This window comes from Dysidea avara, chromosome 9 (assembly GCF_963678975.1).
Source record: "Dysidea avara chromosome 9, odDysAvar1.4, whole genome shotgun sequence".
In the NCBI taxonomy this organism is placed as follows: Eukaryota; Metazoa; Porifera; class Demospongiae; order Dictyoceratida; family Dysideidae; genus Dysidea; species Dysidea avara.
Window position 1 is genome coordinate 4,029,958 of NC_089280.1, and position 16,052 is coordinate 4,046,009.

At 42.3% G+C, this 16,052-nt stretch overlaps 1 protein-coding gene, 1 long non-coding RNA gene and 1 pseudogene across 4 annotated transcripts in view; 1 reads left to right on the forward strand and 2 right to left on the reverse strand.

Annotated features, from left to right (window-relative positions):
- Positions 1–16,052, forward strand: part of LOC136266254 (TNF receptor-associated factor 2-like) — a 41,645-nt gene that overhangs the window by 9,079 nt on the left and 16,514 nt on the right. For 2 of the 3 annotated variants that reach the window (XM_066061264.1, XM_066061266.1), the window contains exon 1: positions 4,839–4,926. Coding sequence is in view for 1 of the 3 variants with exons in the window: in XM_066061263.1 (XP_065917335.1) it covers positions 4,778–4,926 (149 nt within the window). In the remaining 2 variants the exon portion in view is untranslated. Of the gene's footprint in view, positions 1–4,749; positions 4,927–16,052 lie in introns of those variants that run through there. The other variant, XM_066061263.1, reaches the window with a different exon arrangement.
- On the reverse strand, positions 1,602–2,788 carry LOC136266560 (uncharacterized; annotated as a pseudogene).
- On the reverse strand, positions 7,617–15,819 carry LOC136267095 (uncharacterized). The gene is made up of 3 exons (XR_010706518.1): positions 15,590–15,819; positions 7,910–7,977; positions 7,617–7,854 (listed from the first exon to the last, which is right to left on the reverse strand). It is a non-coding gene; the product is annotated as an uncharacterized lncRNA (long non-coding RNA).

Genomic DNA, 16,052 nt, shown 5'->3' on the forward strand with positions numbered 1-16,052 from the left:
GTGGTTTAACTAGTCTGTGGCCTTTTAACAACAAACCATTGTGTATTGACAACTCACTAGGTACTGCAGCATACTTTTTCATCAGTCCTTTGACGTGTTGGGGCCAGCCTTCTCTGCAGTAGTGCATCACAGCTTTGCAAGTATCATCACTTTCTTGAGCTTGCTTTACTTCATTTAGCCTCTTATCAGAAGCAGGTAGATGGTTCATGATCATGTTTACATAGAGGCCAGTATCTTGACAAAGTGTTTCATCATCATTTGTGAATGCTCTTAAGGGGGCTCGTGATAGTGTGTCTGCTGTGGTGAGCAATTTACCAGCAACATGAAAAATACTATAGTCGAAATGCATTAGTCTCATTCGGAATCATTGTACCGAAGGGGTAACTCATCTACATTCTTGTAGCTGAGTAAGGGGACTAATGGTTTGTGATCTGTCTCAATGTGTAAGTGCATTCCAGTGAGGTAGTTGCTCAATCTCTCGCATGCCCAGGTTACTGCTAATGCTTCCTTTTCAATTTGAGTATACCTCTGTTCTGCTGAGGTTAAAGCTCTGGAAATGTAAGCAACTGGTCAACACTCACCCGCTTGTTGTTTCTGGGTAAGGACTGCCCCAAGTCCGTATGAAGAGGCATCTGCTGAAACGGTAGTTGCAAGTTGAGGATTGTATAGGGCAAGTAGAGGAGCTGAACTTATATCTTGTTTGATCAACTTAAAGGAATGTTGCTGTTGTTCTCCCCAATACCAGTCATTCTTGTTACTCAGTAGCTCATGAATTGGCTTAGCCTTATTTGCCAGCTGTGGACAAAATTTCCCAAGTTGGTTCACCATGCCCATGAAACGTCTCACCTCTGAAATGTTTGTAGCAGCTGGCATCTCTCTGATTGTTTGTACTTTTGTGGGGTCTGGTTTAATGCCATCTTTGTTCACTATCTGGCCTAAGAATTTTATTGACGGCTGTGAAAATTGACATTTTTCAATGTTCAAGGTGACATTGGCTTCTCTGAGTTTATCCAACACTTTCTCAAGTCTCTGTTGGTGTTCTTCATTATTCTTGCCATAAATCAGTATATCATCCATAAGGCATATGACCCCTTCTTCACCTGAGAGTATGGCTGACATTTTCTTCTGAAAGTACTCTGGGGCTGAGGTTATTCCAAACGGTAAGCGGTTGAAGCAATATCTGCCAAAGGGCGTAATGAATGTGGTCAGTAGTGAGGAGCTCTTGTCTAGTTTTACTTGCCAGAATCCTGAATTGGTATCAAGCTTGGAAAATAGTTTCGCATCACCCAGTTGAGCAAGTGTCTCCTCTACAGAAGGTAACATGTGGCGTTCACGACAAACAGCTTTATTTAGCTTTGTTAAATCTACACAAATTCTTACAGTCCCATTTGGTTTGGGAATAACAACCATACCTGAGCACCATTCAGTAGGTTCTTGAACTTTTCTAATCACCCCCAGTCGTTCCATGCATTGCAGCTTAATTTCACTTTAGGTTGTAAAGGAATTGCTATCCTTCACGGTGTACTGAGAACAAATGGGTTTGTGTCAGATTCCAATTTGATATGATATTCGCCTTCAATTGTGCCAAGGCCTGAAAATAATTATAGAAATTTCTCAATAACACTTCGGTTCTGTGAACTGGTGTCAACTGTTTGTATTCGGGCTACTAGTCCCAGAGCTTGGATTGCTGGATGATCTACTAGTGGTTTCTGTAACCCTTCTATGATGTACACTGTTTCATTTGTCTCTAGTCCTTCTCTTGCAATTTTTGCAGTGACAAATCCTCTAACTTTCAGTAACTGTTTACTAGGACCCTTAAGAATTTTGCTTGTCTGCTGTAGTGGTCCATCTCGTTTTTCAACATACTTGGTTCCTGGGATAGCTGGAACGTCGGCTCCAGTGTCTATTTTAAATTCTAGAGGACTATTGTTAAATGATAGCTGAATAGTCCATGGTTCTGACTGACCAGTGTCACAGATTGCTCCCAGGAAAGTGTCTTCGTCTTCCATTTCGACTTCGAACATTCTTTTTAGTTTGCTTCTGCAGACTGTTTGAAAATGGCCTTTTTTGTGGTATCTCTTGCATGTGGCTTCTTTTGGAGGACACTGTTCTCTGGAAAGTGGAGGAGATTTACCACATCTGTTGCATGACTTACTGGAGTCTAAGTGTCTCTTGTTGTGGCTGAACTGCTTATGTCTGGGTGCAGCACCTCCTCTGCTAATCGCTGCAATTGAATTAGTGGCGTCTGGTTGGCTGTGTAGGGTAGACTGCTGCTGTTTGATGGCTTCACTTTGCCTGACACTAGTGATGGCTTTTTCTAAGGTTAAGTCTGGATCCATCTGCAGTCTTTCGGATAACTTTCAATCTCGAATTCCCACTACTATTCTATCACGAATCAGCTGGTCGTGGAGAGCTCCATAGTCGCGAAATTCGGCTAAACTATGTAAGTCGGTGATGAAACTGTCAACTGGTTTGTCAGGCTGCTGTATTCTTTGATTGAATTTGGCTCTTTCATAGATAACATTCTTTTCTTTACAAAGTAAGCTTCGAACTTTCCTTTTACAGTTTCGTACTTCTTGGAGTCTTCGTCTGTTAAATGAAAAGAATGTAGGATGTCGTCTGCTTCATTGCCCATTGCGTAAACTAAAACGTTCACTTGGCTCTCTTCGCCTTTACTAACGAGGCCTGATGCTTGACGAAACCTCTCGAAGCGACGGATCCATCTTGGCCATTCTGCTGGTGTGCGGAAAGTGAACTACTCCGGTGGGGACCACTGAAACATCACCATAGCTGTAGCTTCACGATTAGCTTCTGACACCATGTCGGATGTGCAGAGTGTTCACGTAGTTCATATTTAGATAACAGCAGAATAAAAATAAATTATTGTGCACACATTTATAAAGCTAGTTGTCATACAATTACATAATACATTATGACGTATCTACGTGTTACATAATGTTACAACTATGCACGTGTGTATGCATAATACTACAACTTCTTGATCTCGAAAAAGTGTACCCTCTACATTCACAAACCAATCACAATACTGGACCATTGAGAAGTTGATGAGAGCAGAATATGAAGACCAGGAGAGCTGCACAGAAAGAAAGTGGCAGGCCAATTAAAATCACTAGTGTTCCATAGTAGGTACAAGGAACAGAATTGTACAACTCTCAGACGACAAATTTCACAGGCAAGGAATAAATGAAGTGGTGCACAGGGGATAGTGCTGAGACAGAGGAGATAAAATGTGCATTGCATGCTGCTTGCTTGAACCCGCAGAGAACTTTTGGGAAATGCTTGTTTACACAATGTGGGCACGCATGGCGACACTAGGTGGGGTGACAGTCTACAGATACACATAGAAGTGTGTTCACTGGGCTACTTGGAGAAGGTTAAATGAACAATGTAACTACAGTGGCTTACTTGTTATGAAGCGATGAAAGGCGACAAGTCGCGTCTTCGTGTTTCAAAATTCTTGCCTTGTGTTTAATTTCGATTGTGGGTTTACTCACACAAGTCATATATGTGATTGGATCTGCGAAAACCCAACACAATCGTGCATTTTCAAATTCCTGTTTATAATCTACTAAGCCAAGTGTACCCTCTGGCAAAGTTTCACCCTCATATCCCAATAACTTCGGGAGTTACAGCCCTACAAAGTAGCAACAACAGAAAAATCCATTTGTACAGCAAGTAAAGGAAAAATAAATTACATGTACTTACAAAAACGGTTGTAACTTACCAATGGATTGAGGTACAGAGCTACAATTTTCACCATCGTGTTAGCCATGAACTGGGGAATCAATTACTGGGTAAGTTTTTCCTTTACTCACCCTTCTTCACTGCATACAAAGGCGAACTTCATAAAGAAAAATTGATCGCGTATGATCACTTCGACGTGATGTAAACAAATACTCATAACTTGCGTATACTTGGGTCTACTGCAACAAAACAAAGATTTTCCAACTCCTCTTGAGCAGGCAAATAAGATGATATCTAGTTTTGTATTGTTAGTCCCTTCCTTCACTACGAAAGAGGCGTTCAAACAATTTATAAAATTTTTTCAACAATATGCAAGTATTTCACTCAATGTATTCAATGCTTTATACTGTAAATGTAGGCTTGCACGATTGTGTCAGCTTTTCGCAGATCCGGTCACATATGGCCTGATAGAAAGTGTCATGACGAATCAATTGGAAGTTGTTGCAAGGTGATGGGAGCAACTACCATCGAGTTTTCAACCATTTTGTAAAGGTATGTAAAGGGCTTGCATGTTTCCTTACCGAAAAGTTGTTTTCATGGCTAGTTTTGGCTTCACCATTTAGCATTACGGTAAAACCCTAGGTATCATTTTAATCCTTGTTACATCACAAGTAGAATGACATAAATTGCATAGCCATAGGATTGATGCTTTGAAAGTTACAGCACTTTGTGCAAGGCATGTGTATTAAATCCAGTTTTCTGGATTATGCGGGTTTAATAATTATTAGTCAAATAAATTTCATTATGATGCATACTTTTTCTCTGGTGTATCAATAGCTACAACCAATTGGTTGGATATTTGCTATAAAATTCTGATGTCCAGTAGTCAACCAGTTCAGTTCAGCTTATTATGAGCTGAAGATTATCTTGTAGTTTATCTGGCCTGTATTTACTGTAATGTTTGTTGTTGCTTACATATCTTGTTAGATTTTTTTGTGTTTGCTAGGTGTTTTACTGATGTGTTGTTTGTTTTACCATCTACAGGATATTGCAGCTCATTCTGACGCTAACAATGCCGGGATATAAACTGTTCCTACTGAGTGGTGGAGAAGTCTGTGATGAACTGACTTGCTCTTACTGCAAGCTGGTGTTGAAGGATCCTGTACAAACTAGTGAAACTGGACTGAGATTATGCGAGGATTGTGTTGATAAAGCACAAAAGTATGTAAGCTTTATAAAGTTGTTTATCTTAGAATGTAACGTGCATGGTAAGCAGATGGCAGTTAGTGCTTGTTTTAACTAATCACCAAATCCAAGAATCTTTGGAAGTTTGTGGGCTTAAAGGTGTATTGTATCATCATTCATAGGAGGAAGGCTAGAGTGCCAAAAATTTATGTACAAAGTGGTAGTTGCTAGTTCTAGAGGGTCTCCCCCCAAAGAAATTTTAATGTCAGGAGATGGACATATTTCAGTGGTTTCAGCAGTTAATCACAATACTAATACATGCTTGACTGTTGTGTTGGAGTGACAACTGTTATTGTTAGAGTATTTTGATCTAGTTTCTTTGCATCCTCGTAGAAGCTCATGTGACAACTATTGCACAATACACCTAGGGGGTGTCAGCAATATAGTTGGGGTGCTCTGTCTTCTGCTATTTATGCCATTGCATTAGTGTTGTGAATTTGCTGAATCAGTATGAGTTAATTATTAACTAGGTCAGATCAGTCATTGGCTAACAAGTATCTACCTGTCACAACCACCATATGGCAGATTAATAAATGCTAATGTGCTGAGCATAATTTCAGCTTCACTACAACTTCTTTGTGCATTTTATAATGTAGTGTGTTTATCCTGTACCCGCAGGGTTATTGGATTATTGAACAAGAGTTTACCATTCCTTGTATAGGTCAACCATTTGTGAACCAGCTGAAATATTTTGTTGCTCCTTGTAACAGCTGCTATTGACATACTTTTGAAAAGTCATGAGTTTCAGTAGTTGTAGTAAGGCTTGTTCTACAAATTATGCTATTGTAATCTCCTGGTATTAAGGTGTAGCACCCCCTGGCCTTCATTTAGGACCAGATGTTGTGGCTTTTATACGAGAGGAAATGTCTAGAAGATTAGTAGTTAGTTATACACTAACACAGTGTGGTGGGAAGAAGAAAAAAAGTGAAATTGCTATTGTTCTGGCAGCCGGAAATATTTTGTCAGGGCTATTGTTCCGGCAGTCCACTAGATTTCTCTCACTATCAAACACATACATGAGCTAGGGGTTGACAGGCATCTAGTAGTATGCCCCGAGTATTCGACTTTAGGGCATGCAACCAGTAGTTTGCCTCGGGTCTTGTACTTTGGGGAATGCGACAAGTAGTTCACAGGCAAACCTAAGGTTAGGTTAGGGTTAGGTTCAGCATTGGTTTCTTCTTCACCTTTGTCTTCACTATATAGAAGTTACTCCACTCAGACACATAAGGTAGAAACTAAGGGAGGTGGGTAGCTGGGAGCCACGTAGCACAGTGGTTACAACTCTGGGCTCACACACCGGAGGTCCTAGGTTTGATTCCCAGTTAAGGACTTTGTTGTTGTTGTTTTTCACATGGCTGCTGGAACAATAGCAATAGCCAAAAAAACATGGTGTAAATGGAAAAAGTTCCATAGTTCAAGCATTGTGATATGCTTAGCAATAAAACAAGTGAGTTATCACAGTAGTTTTGCTCCCCATGATATGCTCTGCCAGAAAACTTGATGGTTAAATTTAAGTGCTTAGCTATATTCCTGGTTGCCCCTGAAGGCAAATGTGAATATCATTACTTAATAATGTTAACATTTATAGCCCATTGTGTTAATGCCATTAAAGCAGAAAAGTAGCAGAAAATTAGCAGAAAATATTTAGTGAATTGAACAACGTGTTTGTTTGATTTAAATTTGACAGTCTTCCTCTTGCTTGCTAGGGCCTGCGCTAATCATGCATAGGCTGCATTCGAGAATTTCAGATGGCATCATGAAAGCAGAAGTGATAGTCATGGCAGCTTGAGTGATAGCTTCGAGTATTATAGCTGCATGCAAGGCTGAGGTTACCGTAAGTACAAATGTAGCTACAGTAGCTATCTGGGATGCATCAGTAGAAGAGTCACTTGGTAGGACTGAACACCTTGCAGGTACCTGTGGCTCAAGTATGAAAATAGGGAAATATTTGGCTGTAGCTGTGGGACCATGTATGTATACTCAGTAGCTGGTATACTTCTTTGTCAGAATAAGCTGCATAGGTTCACCCTTGGATTTCTCTGTATTTTTGATCTCTTTGGCTGCTCGGCTATTTTGGCAAATTTAATTTTTCCAACTGCCAAATTAATTCCCTGTATAATTTTCTGCTTATACGCTTATCCAGTTTTAGAAGCACATGTAATAGTTGTAACATGGGCACAAGTAATTTGTCTGATACTGTACATACACACAAGCATGAGGGCTGCAGGCTCGAGTATGAGCTAGTATATATCAGGCAAATCACAAGTGCTTGCAACCTGAATTGCATTGTACTAACCATCCAATATGCATAACTACTTAGTAACCATATACGTATATAAATAAACTAAGGAGGTTGGCTATTTGTTTTTGTTTGCATAACAGTAACCGCAGTGAAGTTATCAAACAGCAAAAAGTCTAAACTTTGGTAAAATCCAGCCCGAACAAACAATGAAATCCATCGTAGCTCCAAAGAACTATTACAGTGCAATCCATTCCACAGCTGATTTCTTCATGATTTGCCCCCTTTTTGCTGTTGTGCATGCATACATGCACTCGTGTTCACCATGCCACATTCGGGATAAAGCAGCCAACTGTCATCTTTACCTATCTCCATCGATGTATAGTATAACACATTCTTTATTATCAAATAATACTTTTCAACTCAAAGAACAATTTATTTCATCTATCATGAAAGGTTACACTTTGATTACATAACAAATGCAGACTAGTCCAGGAAGGATCCAGTTATCCCAGAAACGAGAGCTCTATGGGTGTGTCACTTCAGTACTAGTGCATCTTGCTGTGAAACTCAATTTACAAGTTATAGCAAGGCAAAATTTTATTCTATAAGTGAGTTGTGATGCTATGCTGCAAGTTTTTCTCTAGACCATCACTTTCAACGTGCTGCAGAGAACAAATGAAAATATAAAGCAATTTGAAACAGCAAACCTGGACTTACCATACAGTGGGTGCTTAATTTTGCTGAAGTCCTGTGTTGATACATGCTTTGAATATTGAGTAACTAACCTGATAAAGAAAGGGTACAGATAGACTGATAGATAAATATTTTCAGCTTTATGTAAAATACTTTAACCATGCTTTCAGATTGTGCTTTGCATGCTGTACATGTGCAGTGACTCCTAGCAGTGTGGCCTCAGTGCAATTTGGCCTATCCTTAAGTACTAATACAGGCTCTATGCGCCCTTCAGTTCTCACAGTCCGGCTGCTTTTACTATGAATCATTTTGCTCACATGGGTGCGGACAGATAGGTACATACGTATATCCACACACATGCACACATGCATGCATGTACAGACACACAAATGTACACGAATAATTTTCAGTAAACAGTTTAGAAACCTGACATGTGCCCACAGTAGAACTTTGAGTCGGTTATGAGCATATACCTGTTAAAAATGAATTTGTATATGCCAGGAGATACAACACTAACTTACGTTACATAATATAGAAACATGATTGTTCTATTACAGTAGTTGGATGTTGTAGTGCAGTCAGGGTCATTCTATTAAAGTACCTTAAAATTGCCTTTTACCATGCAAAATTTCATAGTTATGGGCTTATCAGGAGTCTGAGCATTAAAGTTCCAATAACTGAAGTTGTATTACAGTGAAACCTCATTAATAGGGCCAGCTCTGGGACCAAAAATTTTGACCTTAATAATGAAGTGGCTTTATTAATGAGGTCATAAAGTACTGTTTAGCTATGTTTGGGACCTACTAGAGGTGGCCACTATAATGAGGTGGTCTTATTAAAGAGGTGGCTGCTAAGTGAGGTTTTACTTTAATGATGTGTACTAATCCCTCATTCTTTTTAGTTCACGACAATTTGACCTAATTTTGGAAAGCCGATATACACGCACACACGTAAATAGATTAGAGTGATTTAAAAGTTTTACCTCAGAAGGCCAAAAAGCAATGAGTTTGAAATTTCTCCGTGACAACCATAGTGGATAAGTTAGCCATACTTTTGAGTGACTTTTTTACATCTGTATCTCTAACACAAGTACGTGACCATGGATGCTGAGTAAGAGCAGTCCATTTCCACGCAAGCTAAAGTATTCACGGAATACTAATTTATTACACATTGCACAACATCTGGTGTCCTTTGGGAGGCCTTAAAATATATTGAAATCTATGGGACTAAGACCTTTACACTTCACGGGAGCCCAAACCATACTGTTTATTCTTATTTAATGTAGCTAGTTAGTTGAGACCCAGTAAGCCTGGTCCCTTCCTCTATCCCACTGAGCATTGAAATGCCACCGTCAGCTGATGGTGGTTTTCTTGGTGGTTGTGCAGGGCTCCCTGGTTCTCCTATTTAGCCGTTTTAACAAAGGAGGCCACTTTCAGCAATTTAAGTTTAGTACCCGAAATATATTGGCCAATTATTTACTATAAAGGATTGGAGGTAAAAATTCTTGGGGATTCCCCCAACTTGAAGCCACAAAATTTCTACAGGCCAAAAAAAGGCTACTGCCTTTCCCTCCAAGCCATAGGAATAGCAGGAGCCTCTGCATATCCACCAGAAGCCAGCCTGTTTGTTGATCACTTCACTTTCCTTGTGCCCTTATAATATTCAATGATTACTCTATATAACATGTGCAAATATGTGAGTACAACAGTCTATACAAAGGTATGCCATATGAAGGTATAATTATTTGGTATGCTAATGTATGACGCACTTGTTTCTTGTAAGCTATTTCCATTGAGACCCAGGAGCAGATACCAGTTGCTTAGAGAGCCTTGTGAGAACTTGGACGGGTGTTTTGATGTAGCCTTGGAATGCTGAACTCCTCCAGCGGCCCAACAATTGGATATGTGCATCTGAGATTCCTGCTGCCTTTGCTGCAGTGGCTGCGCCGATCCTGAAACTGTGAGTGTTGTATTGTGAGTCATCTAGCCCAGCCTTCTTTAATGTAGCAGAGAGGAGAGACTTAAACTGGACCCGAGTCAGGGGTGTTTTGTCCTCCACAAGGAATAATGAACCGGGTTTGCTACCTCTAAGTGCCAAGTAAGGAAGCAATGCCTTGATTGGGCAGACTATCGAATCTGTTAGACCCAGGCATAACCTGGCTCCCTTGCGGAAGGGGTCAGTCTTAGACTGCTTGATCGTGAGCCAAACTATGGTTGGTGTTGACCTGCTGTCAAGAGCAACGTCCCGTAAGGACAAGTGAATGGAGTCATTAAAAGCAGTCTTCGTAGGGACGGTCATTTCCCCCACTTGGAGGAAACCGAAGAACGCGGTGCAGCATGCTGCCCACAGCATGATTTCCTGGTATTTGGTTTGGGGTCTTAGACAAAACTGAGTAGATGCTATGCATGATGTCCACTGTGACGGGGAGGCGTATTCTGACTGGGCGTGTACTGGCTTGTTCTCATTTGATGCCCTGGAGGATCTGTTCCAAGCGTGGGGTGAGAGCCCTGCGGTACACGTGGTGCTGACTGCAGGATAAGTGTAAATTACCAATAGAGGAAAGATAGACTTTTATTGTGCTGTGTGCTAAACCTGTGCGTGCTAAATAAGCTACAAACAGTGACAATGTGCTTTCTGAAGTGGGTATCTGTGTTAGATTAGCTTGTGTGCAGAATTGTATGTATCTTTGTTGGCCGGCACTATAACATCGTTGAGTAGCTGGTGCTAAACCATTCTCAAAGTAATATTGTACAGCTGCCTGAATAGAGGTGATGTCCAATCTGGCCCTCCCGCTATGATCTGGAGCAATGGTGGAGGCAGTGGAGATGGCTGGAGGGATGCCTGAGGGTGTAAAGAGAAAAATTGACGTAGGTTACCACGGGACAAGTGATCTGCTGTTGTGTTGGTTACCCCTGCTATATGCTTACACTTAACGTCAATATCAAAATAGGCTACAAAAAACCAGAGACCCCGTAGTAAGTGCATGGCTGTTGGTTCTCTTGTGTATTGCTTGTTATCTGCAGCGACCACGCTGGAGTTGTCACATTCAAACAGTACTTTACTCCCGGCCAACTGTTTACCCCAGACAGCGCAACTCAAAACTATGGGAACCAGTTCTTTTATCATGATGTTGTATTGGGCCCATTCTGGTGGCCAGCACCATTGCAACCACTGGCCCTCCCAAAAGGCACCACACCCCCAAGAGCCTGATGCATCTGTCTGGATGATGTGGCTGGGAGACCAGTTGTTGTCATTCCAGCGGAGCAGGCTGAGGCCATTCCAGTCCGTTAAGAAAGTGTGCCACCAACACAGGTCTGACCTAAACTCCACATTTAATCTGGTGTAGAAATGTAGCTCTCTTACTTTGGCTGCTGTTACATACATGCGGGAGACAAAAGCTCTGCCGCAGCGTACCACTTTTGCAGCATGTTGCAGAGATCCGACCAGGGAGAGAATTTCCCGTTTTGTTGCATTGGTGTAGCCAATCTAGTCGACAATTTCTTTCCGCAGTTTCAAAAGCTTTTCTTCAGGTAGTCTTGCCTCCATCCTGCTGGTGTCTAGAACAATGCCTAGGAATGGCAGGGTGGTAAGTGGACCCTCTACTTTTTCCAAAGCCAGTGGGACACCAAGGTAATCACAGGTTTGAATGATTGTATCTAAATTGTGTTGGCAGACTGGGGAGGAGGGAGGCCCCATCGTTAGGAAATCATCCAGGTAGTGAATTAAGAATGACACATTGCTTTGTCTAACTATCCAAGTTAAGAATTCTGCTAGGATATTAAACAGTTTGGGCGCTGAGCGTAACCCAAACGGGAGGCAGGTGTCAATGTATACTCCATCTCCCCACTTCATCCCTAGCATGTGCCTATCTGCTGGATGGACTGGGATTAGGCGAAATGCACTCTTTATGTCAATCTTGGCCAGTAGAGTGCCACGGCCAAGCTGGACGATCCCCTTTATGGCCTCATCAATGGTTACGTACTTAAGGGAGCATAAATGTTTAGGTATGCCATCATTCACACTCTGACCTTTGGGGTGGGACAGGTCCACAATGAGCCTCCATCTCCCTGTCTGGCCTTTGGGGATTACGCCAAAACGATTTAGGTGGACTTGAGGGACTGCTGCTGGGGGGAAAGGTCCTGCAATTCGGCCTAGGGATAGCTCTGTTGCAAGGTAGTCGGAAACTACATCAGGGTGTTCTCGTGCTCCTTTCAAGTTGCGTTTGGCAGACTTCAATGATGTGGGTTTTGTGAAGCCAATACGGAAACCCTCCTGGATACCACATAGTGTGAATTGCACCAACTGCCTATGAGGGTGATTTATCAACATTGAATACCATGCCGGGGCACAAAGTGGGGTATGTACCAAGCTAGCTGTGATGGGCACTTGGAAAGGGGAATTAGTTTGGAGTGAGGATGACCATTGCTGTAACCAGCTGTCAGGGGAAGGTGGCCTGGGAGCCTGTTGCACCAGCTCTTTATCCCACAATTCTGGTGGTAAGTCATAGATGGGCACTACAGGGAGAAAAAGAGGGAGGGGGTATTATGGCAGGCATAACCCTTTATCCCTAATGATAACTATCACATTATTATCTTAATTGCAGATCACATGACACCATACGCTAATAACAATGGCTTAATACATACACAAAAGGAAAAAGAAAAGGAACATATGGGGGTGGGTCACAAAATTGGAGTTGTGCTCGTGTTGATTTCTATTCACAATTGTAATTGCCTAGTGATCCTAACTGTGTGCTAATCAAGACGGTTCCTGGATTATAGCCATGCAAGTGTTTGTCTAGCATCCTCTTCAATAAGGGGGCTGTGACATCCCCATCAGTGGGGGCACCCCCCTTGGAGGGGGTGCTGAAGGTCCTCGGCGTCGGTTAGGGTTTCGATGACACTGGATCCATTTGTGGTTGCTGCCTGTGGAGTCTGGGTCGGTGTAACAGGTCAAGCAAGCATGGATATACCGACAACCCAAGAAAGAGCATTGCGAGAAGTTCCATTCTCGGCAGATTCTGGGTTTCGGAGGTTGAGGTGTCACAGTCGTTCTCTCCCTGGGTAGGGGCACCAAAGCTGCACAGCATTGATCCGCTGAGTGAGTTGGCCCGAAACAGTGTTTGCAATATGGTCGGCGTTGGCAACCCGCGAATACTGTGTGCCACAGGTCCATGTCTCGTATTTCCCAAATAATGTCTCCGCGGGATGCTGCAATTTGTCGAAAACGACGGTCGTACACTGCCCACGCATCTCCAAAATACTCTAAGTGTGCCTCTATAATCAAGTGTTCATATCCTAAAACATCATGGATCTTTTCTGGCTGGGTGCATCCACGGATCGAAGTGTAGTTGTTGAAGCACTGTGTCCACTCAGTAATGGAAGTAATAGGCCGTTTCCTGATCTGGGTTGATCTGCTCGCATCGGAAAGACCCGGCATGCTTAGACAGTCTATTGTAAGCTCGGCCAAGTCCACATATTCACCATCCTGAATCCGCTTTACCAGCTTGGACGGTACTGGTGGGAACCCTGCACTGAAGGTAACACTGTCTGTTGTGCCTCTTGGTGGAGCATCATCACTTTGTTCTGGGTCTTGACTTGATGTTAGTCCCTGTCTTAATGGCGGGTCGGAGGTTACAGGTACATGGGAAATGGTCTCCGGAGAAGGGATCCTTGCAATGGCTGCAATGGATTAATGTTTATTACATGAGAGATGATTCCAACCTAAGTATGCAGGGCATGGCATGTCCTTTTTTATCAATCAATAAATTTTATTATTTTTTTATTTTTTTATTTAATTTATTTATTTATTATTTTTTTATTAAATGATTTTTTTTTTTTTTTTCAGCAACACTACCTTCATGCTCACGTTTAAGCCATACATCCTTTGACATATGTGTAGTGGCCCTTATACTTGGGAGGCCCAAGGGGAGGGGAGGTGTGGGGGCATTACAATACCTGTCCAGCAATCGACGATTCATGAACCACATACAAGTATATACAGTGACAAAGGAATTGTGTTGTGCGGGGGGGGGGGTTACAAAGGCGCACGTGGTCACCCGGTAGTCCGCGCCGGGGCACAACGGACCCTGAGACCTGGGAGTGTCCCTTACCCAAATGGGCCCATGGGCTACGACAAGGGGGGGGGGGGGGGGTATACAGTGCGTGTCTAGCACGTACCTGGCGTCAAGGACGCGTGGCCTCCATCACTGTCCGAGCGGAGCTGCCTCGTGATCTCTTCAACGATTGCCGGGATATCTCCTCTGGTTAAAGGATCGGAGGACCTGCCGCTGCCTGTTGTCGACCCAGCAGAAACGTCAGTTGTGGTTCCTTGGACCGCCGTGGTACCTTGGCTAGCGTCTTCGACTTGAGCCGTAACTTCCTCTGTCTCTTCCGACTCCGCACGTCTTCTCTTGCTTCTCCTTTTGGGTGGCATTCTCTCTCTGACCAGTGCCAACAATTTTTTACGAACGATTTCCAAACAATTAACCAAGACGAACCAAGTGGGACAAACAATTTTGCTGGCCACGCGTTCACACTTCAAGCCCGCCTTTTGCTTACGCATGCGCAACATATGTTTTCTAATTGTTGCTGCCCCTGTATTCTAGTAAACGCCGTCCAAGTCCAGTTATTGCCGTCCGTGCCCATTGCTCCTCTTCGCGCCCTGTTCACGTGAGTAATAACCCACTTTGTGTTATGCATACCTGCGTACTTCGCTACATTAACCTGATTTAACCCGTTAAACGTTGTTATAAGAATGTACTTTTGTAGCAGCCAACAATGACCTGAAAATTGGAAAGATACGCTGTGTTGTGATCAAGAAATCAGTGATCTTGTGTCAAGCGATGGTGATATCTTAAGTTTTAAAGGCTGCATCTTTCCTAAAGTGAGGTATTTTTACTCTTGTAAGTATAGAGGATCGTTAGGCAACAAAACATGGTCACTAAACCTACTGTAATGGGTGAAATAATCGCCTAGTATTGATAGAATCACAGTGATGAAAGATAGCTAGCCTATTTCTGCAATAAAATTTTGCATTGCGTTGTTCCCAGCCTTGTAGAAACGTAGTAACAAAATTTATCTCACTAAGTAGACTTTATAGATGCTGAAAACAAAGTCACTAGAGTCTTCTGCCATACTAAAGTTGCTTCTTTCCGCTTTACAACACAGCAAATCTTCACAAACTATATACCATTGTGATGATAACAACCTGAAGATTACAATTTCGTTCTCATAATAAGAATAAATGGTAGAGTTTAGCTCCCATGAAGATTTCTTACCTCACTCCCATAGGCTTCAATGCAATATATTGTACTTTGCATGGGAGGATCAAAGTGATGCCGTGTATCGTATTGTTCATACAGTACTAATTAGCTGCATAACTGTACTGTATGAGTCATACGGTACAGTTATGCAGCTAATTGGGCAAATACAGTACAATTATGTGGAGAATTTATTTAAGGAATGTTATATACGCAACACTGTAAATTACTAAAACCAGCCAAACTAATCCTACGAGTTCGTTCTATGGCTAGAAATAGATTGTATAAACACTTACTGATCATCTGATCACGAAGCTTTTTAAAGACGATTCCACTGAGACAGCACGATTGATCACATGTGTGACATTGTAAATTGCTAAAACTAGCCAAACTAATCCTATTAGTTCATTCTACGACTAGAAATGGATTATTTAAACACTTACTGATATCCTGATCACCGAAAATCACAGTGGTTTGAGTACCAGAGAAAATCGCTCCGAGTCGGACGACCAGGAAGTACAATATAACACTTAAGCACCGCCTATGCTTGTGTGCATGAAAAATACAGCACTCGGGAGTGTCTCGAGGCAAATACAGCACTTGGCTTAGCCTCGTGCTGTATTAGCCTCTCAACACGCCCCCTCGTGCTGTATTTTCCATACACACACACGGCGGTGCAACTATAACTTAAAGGACACCGGATCTTGCACAATCGCAATTATTAACTACCACATTCCTTAGCCCTTGTGTGAAAATGGGCTATTGGTATATGAATAGAAAATAACTGAGCAGGTCATGGAATCTCTGGCCTTAATGTAGGGCTCTCAAGGCCACCTGAAAGAAATACACATAGAGCGCATGTGGGCAACTGCCATGAGTGTCCATCTCCTTGGCTTTGCTAGCCAG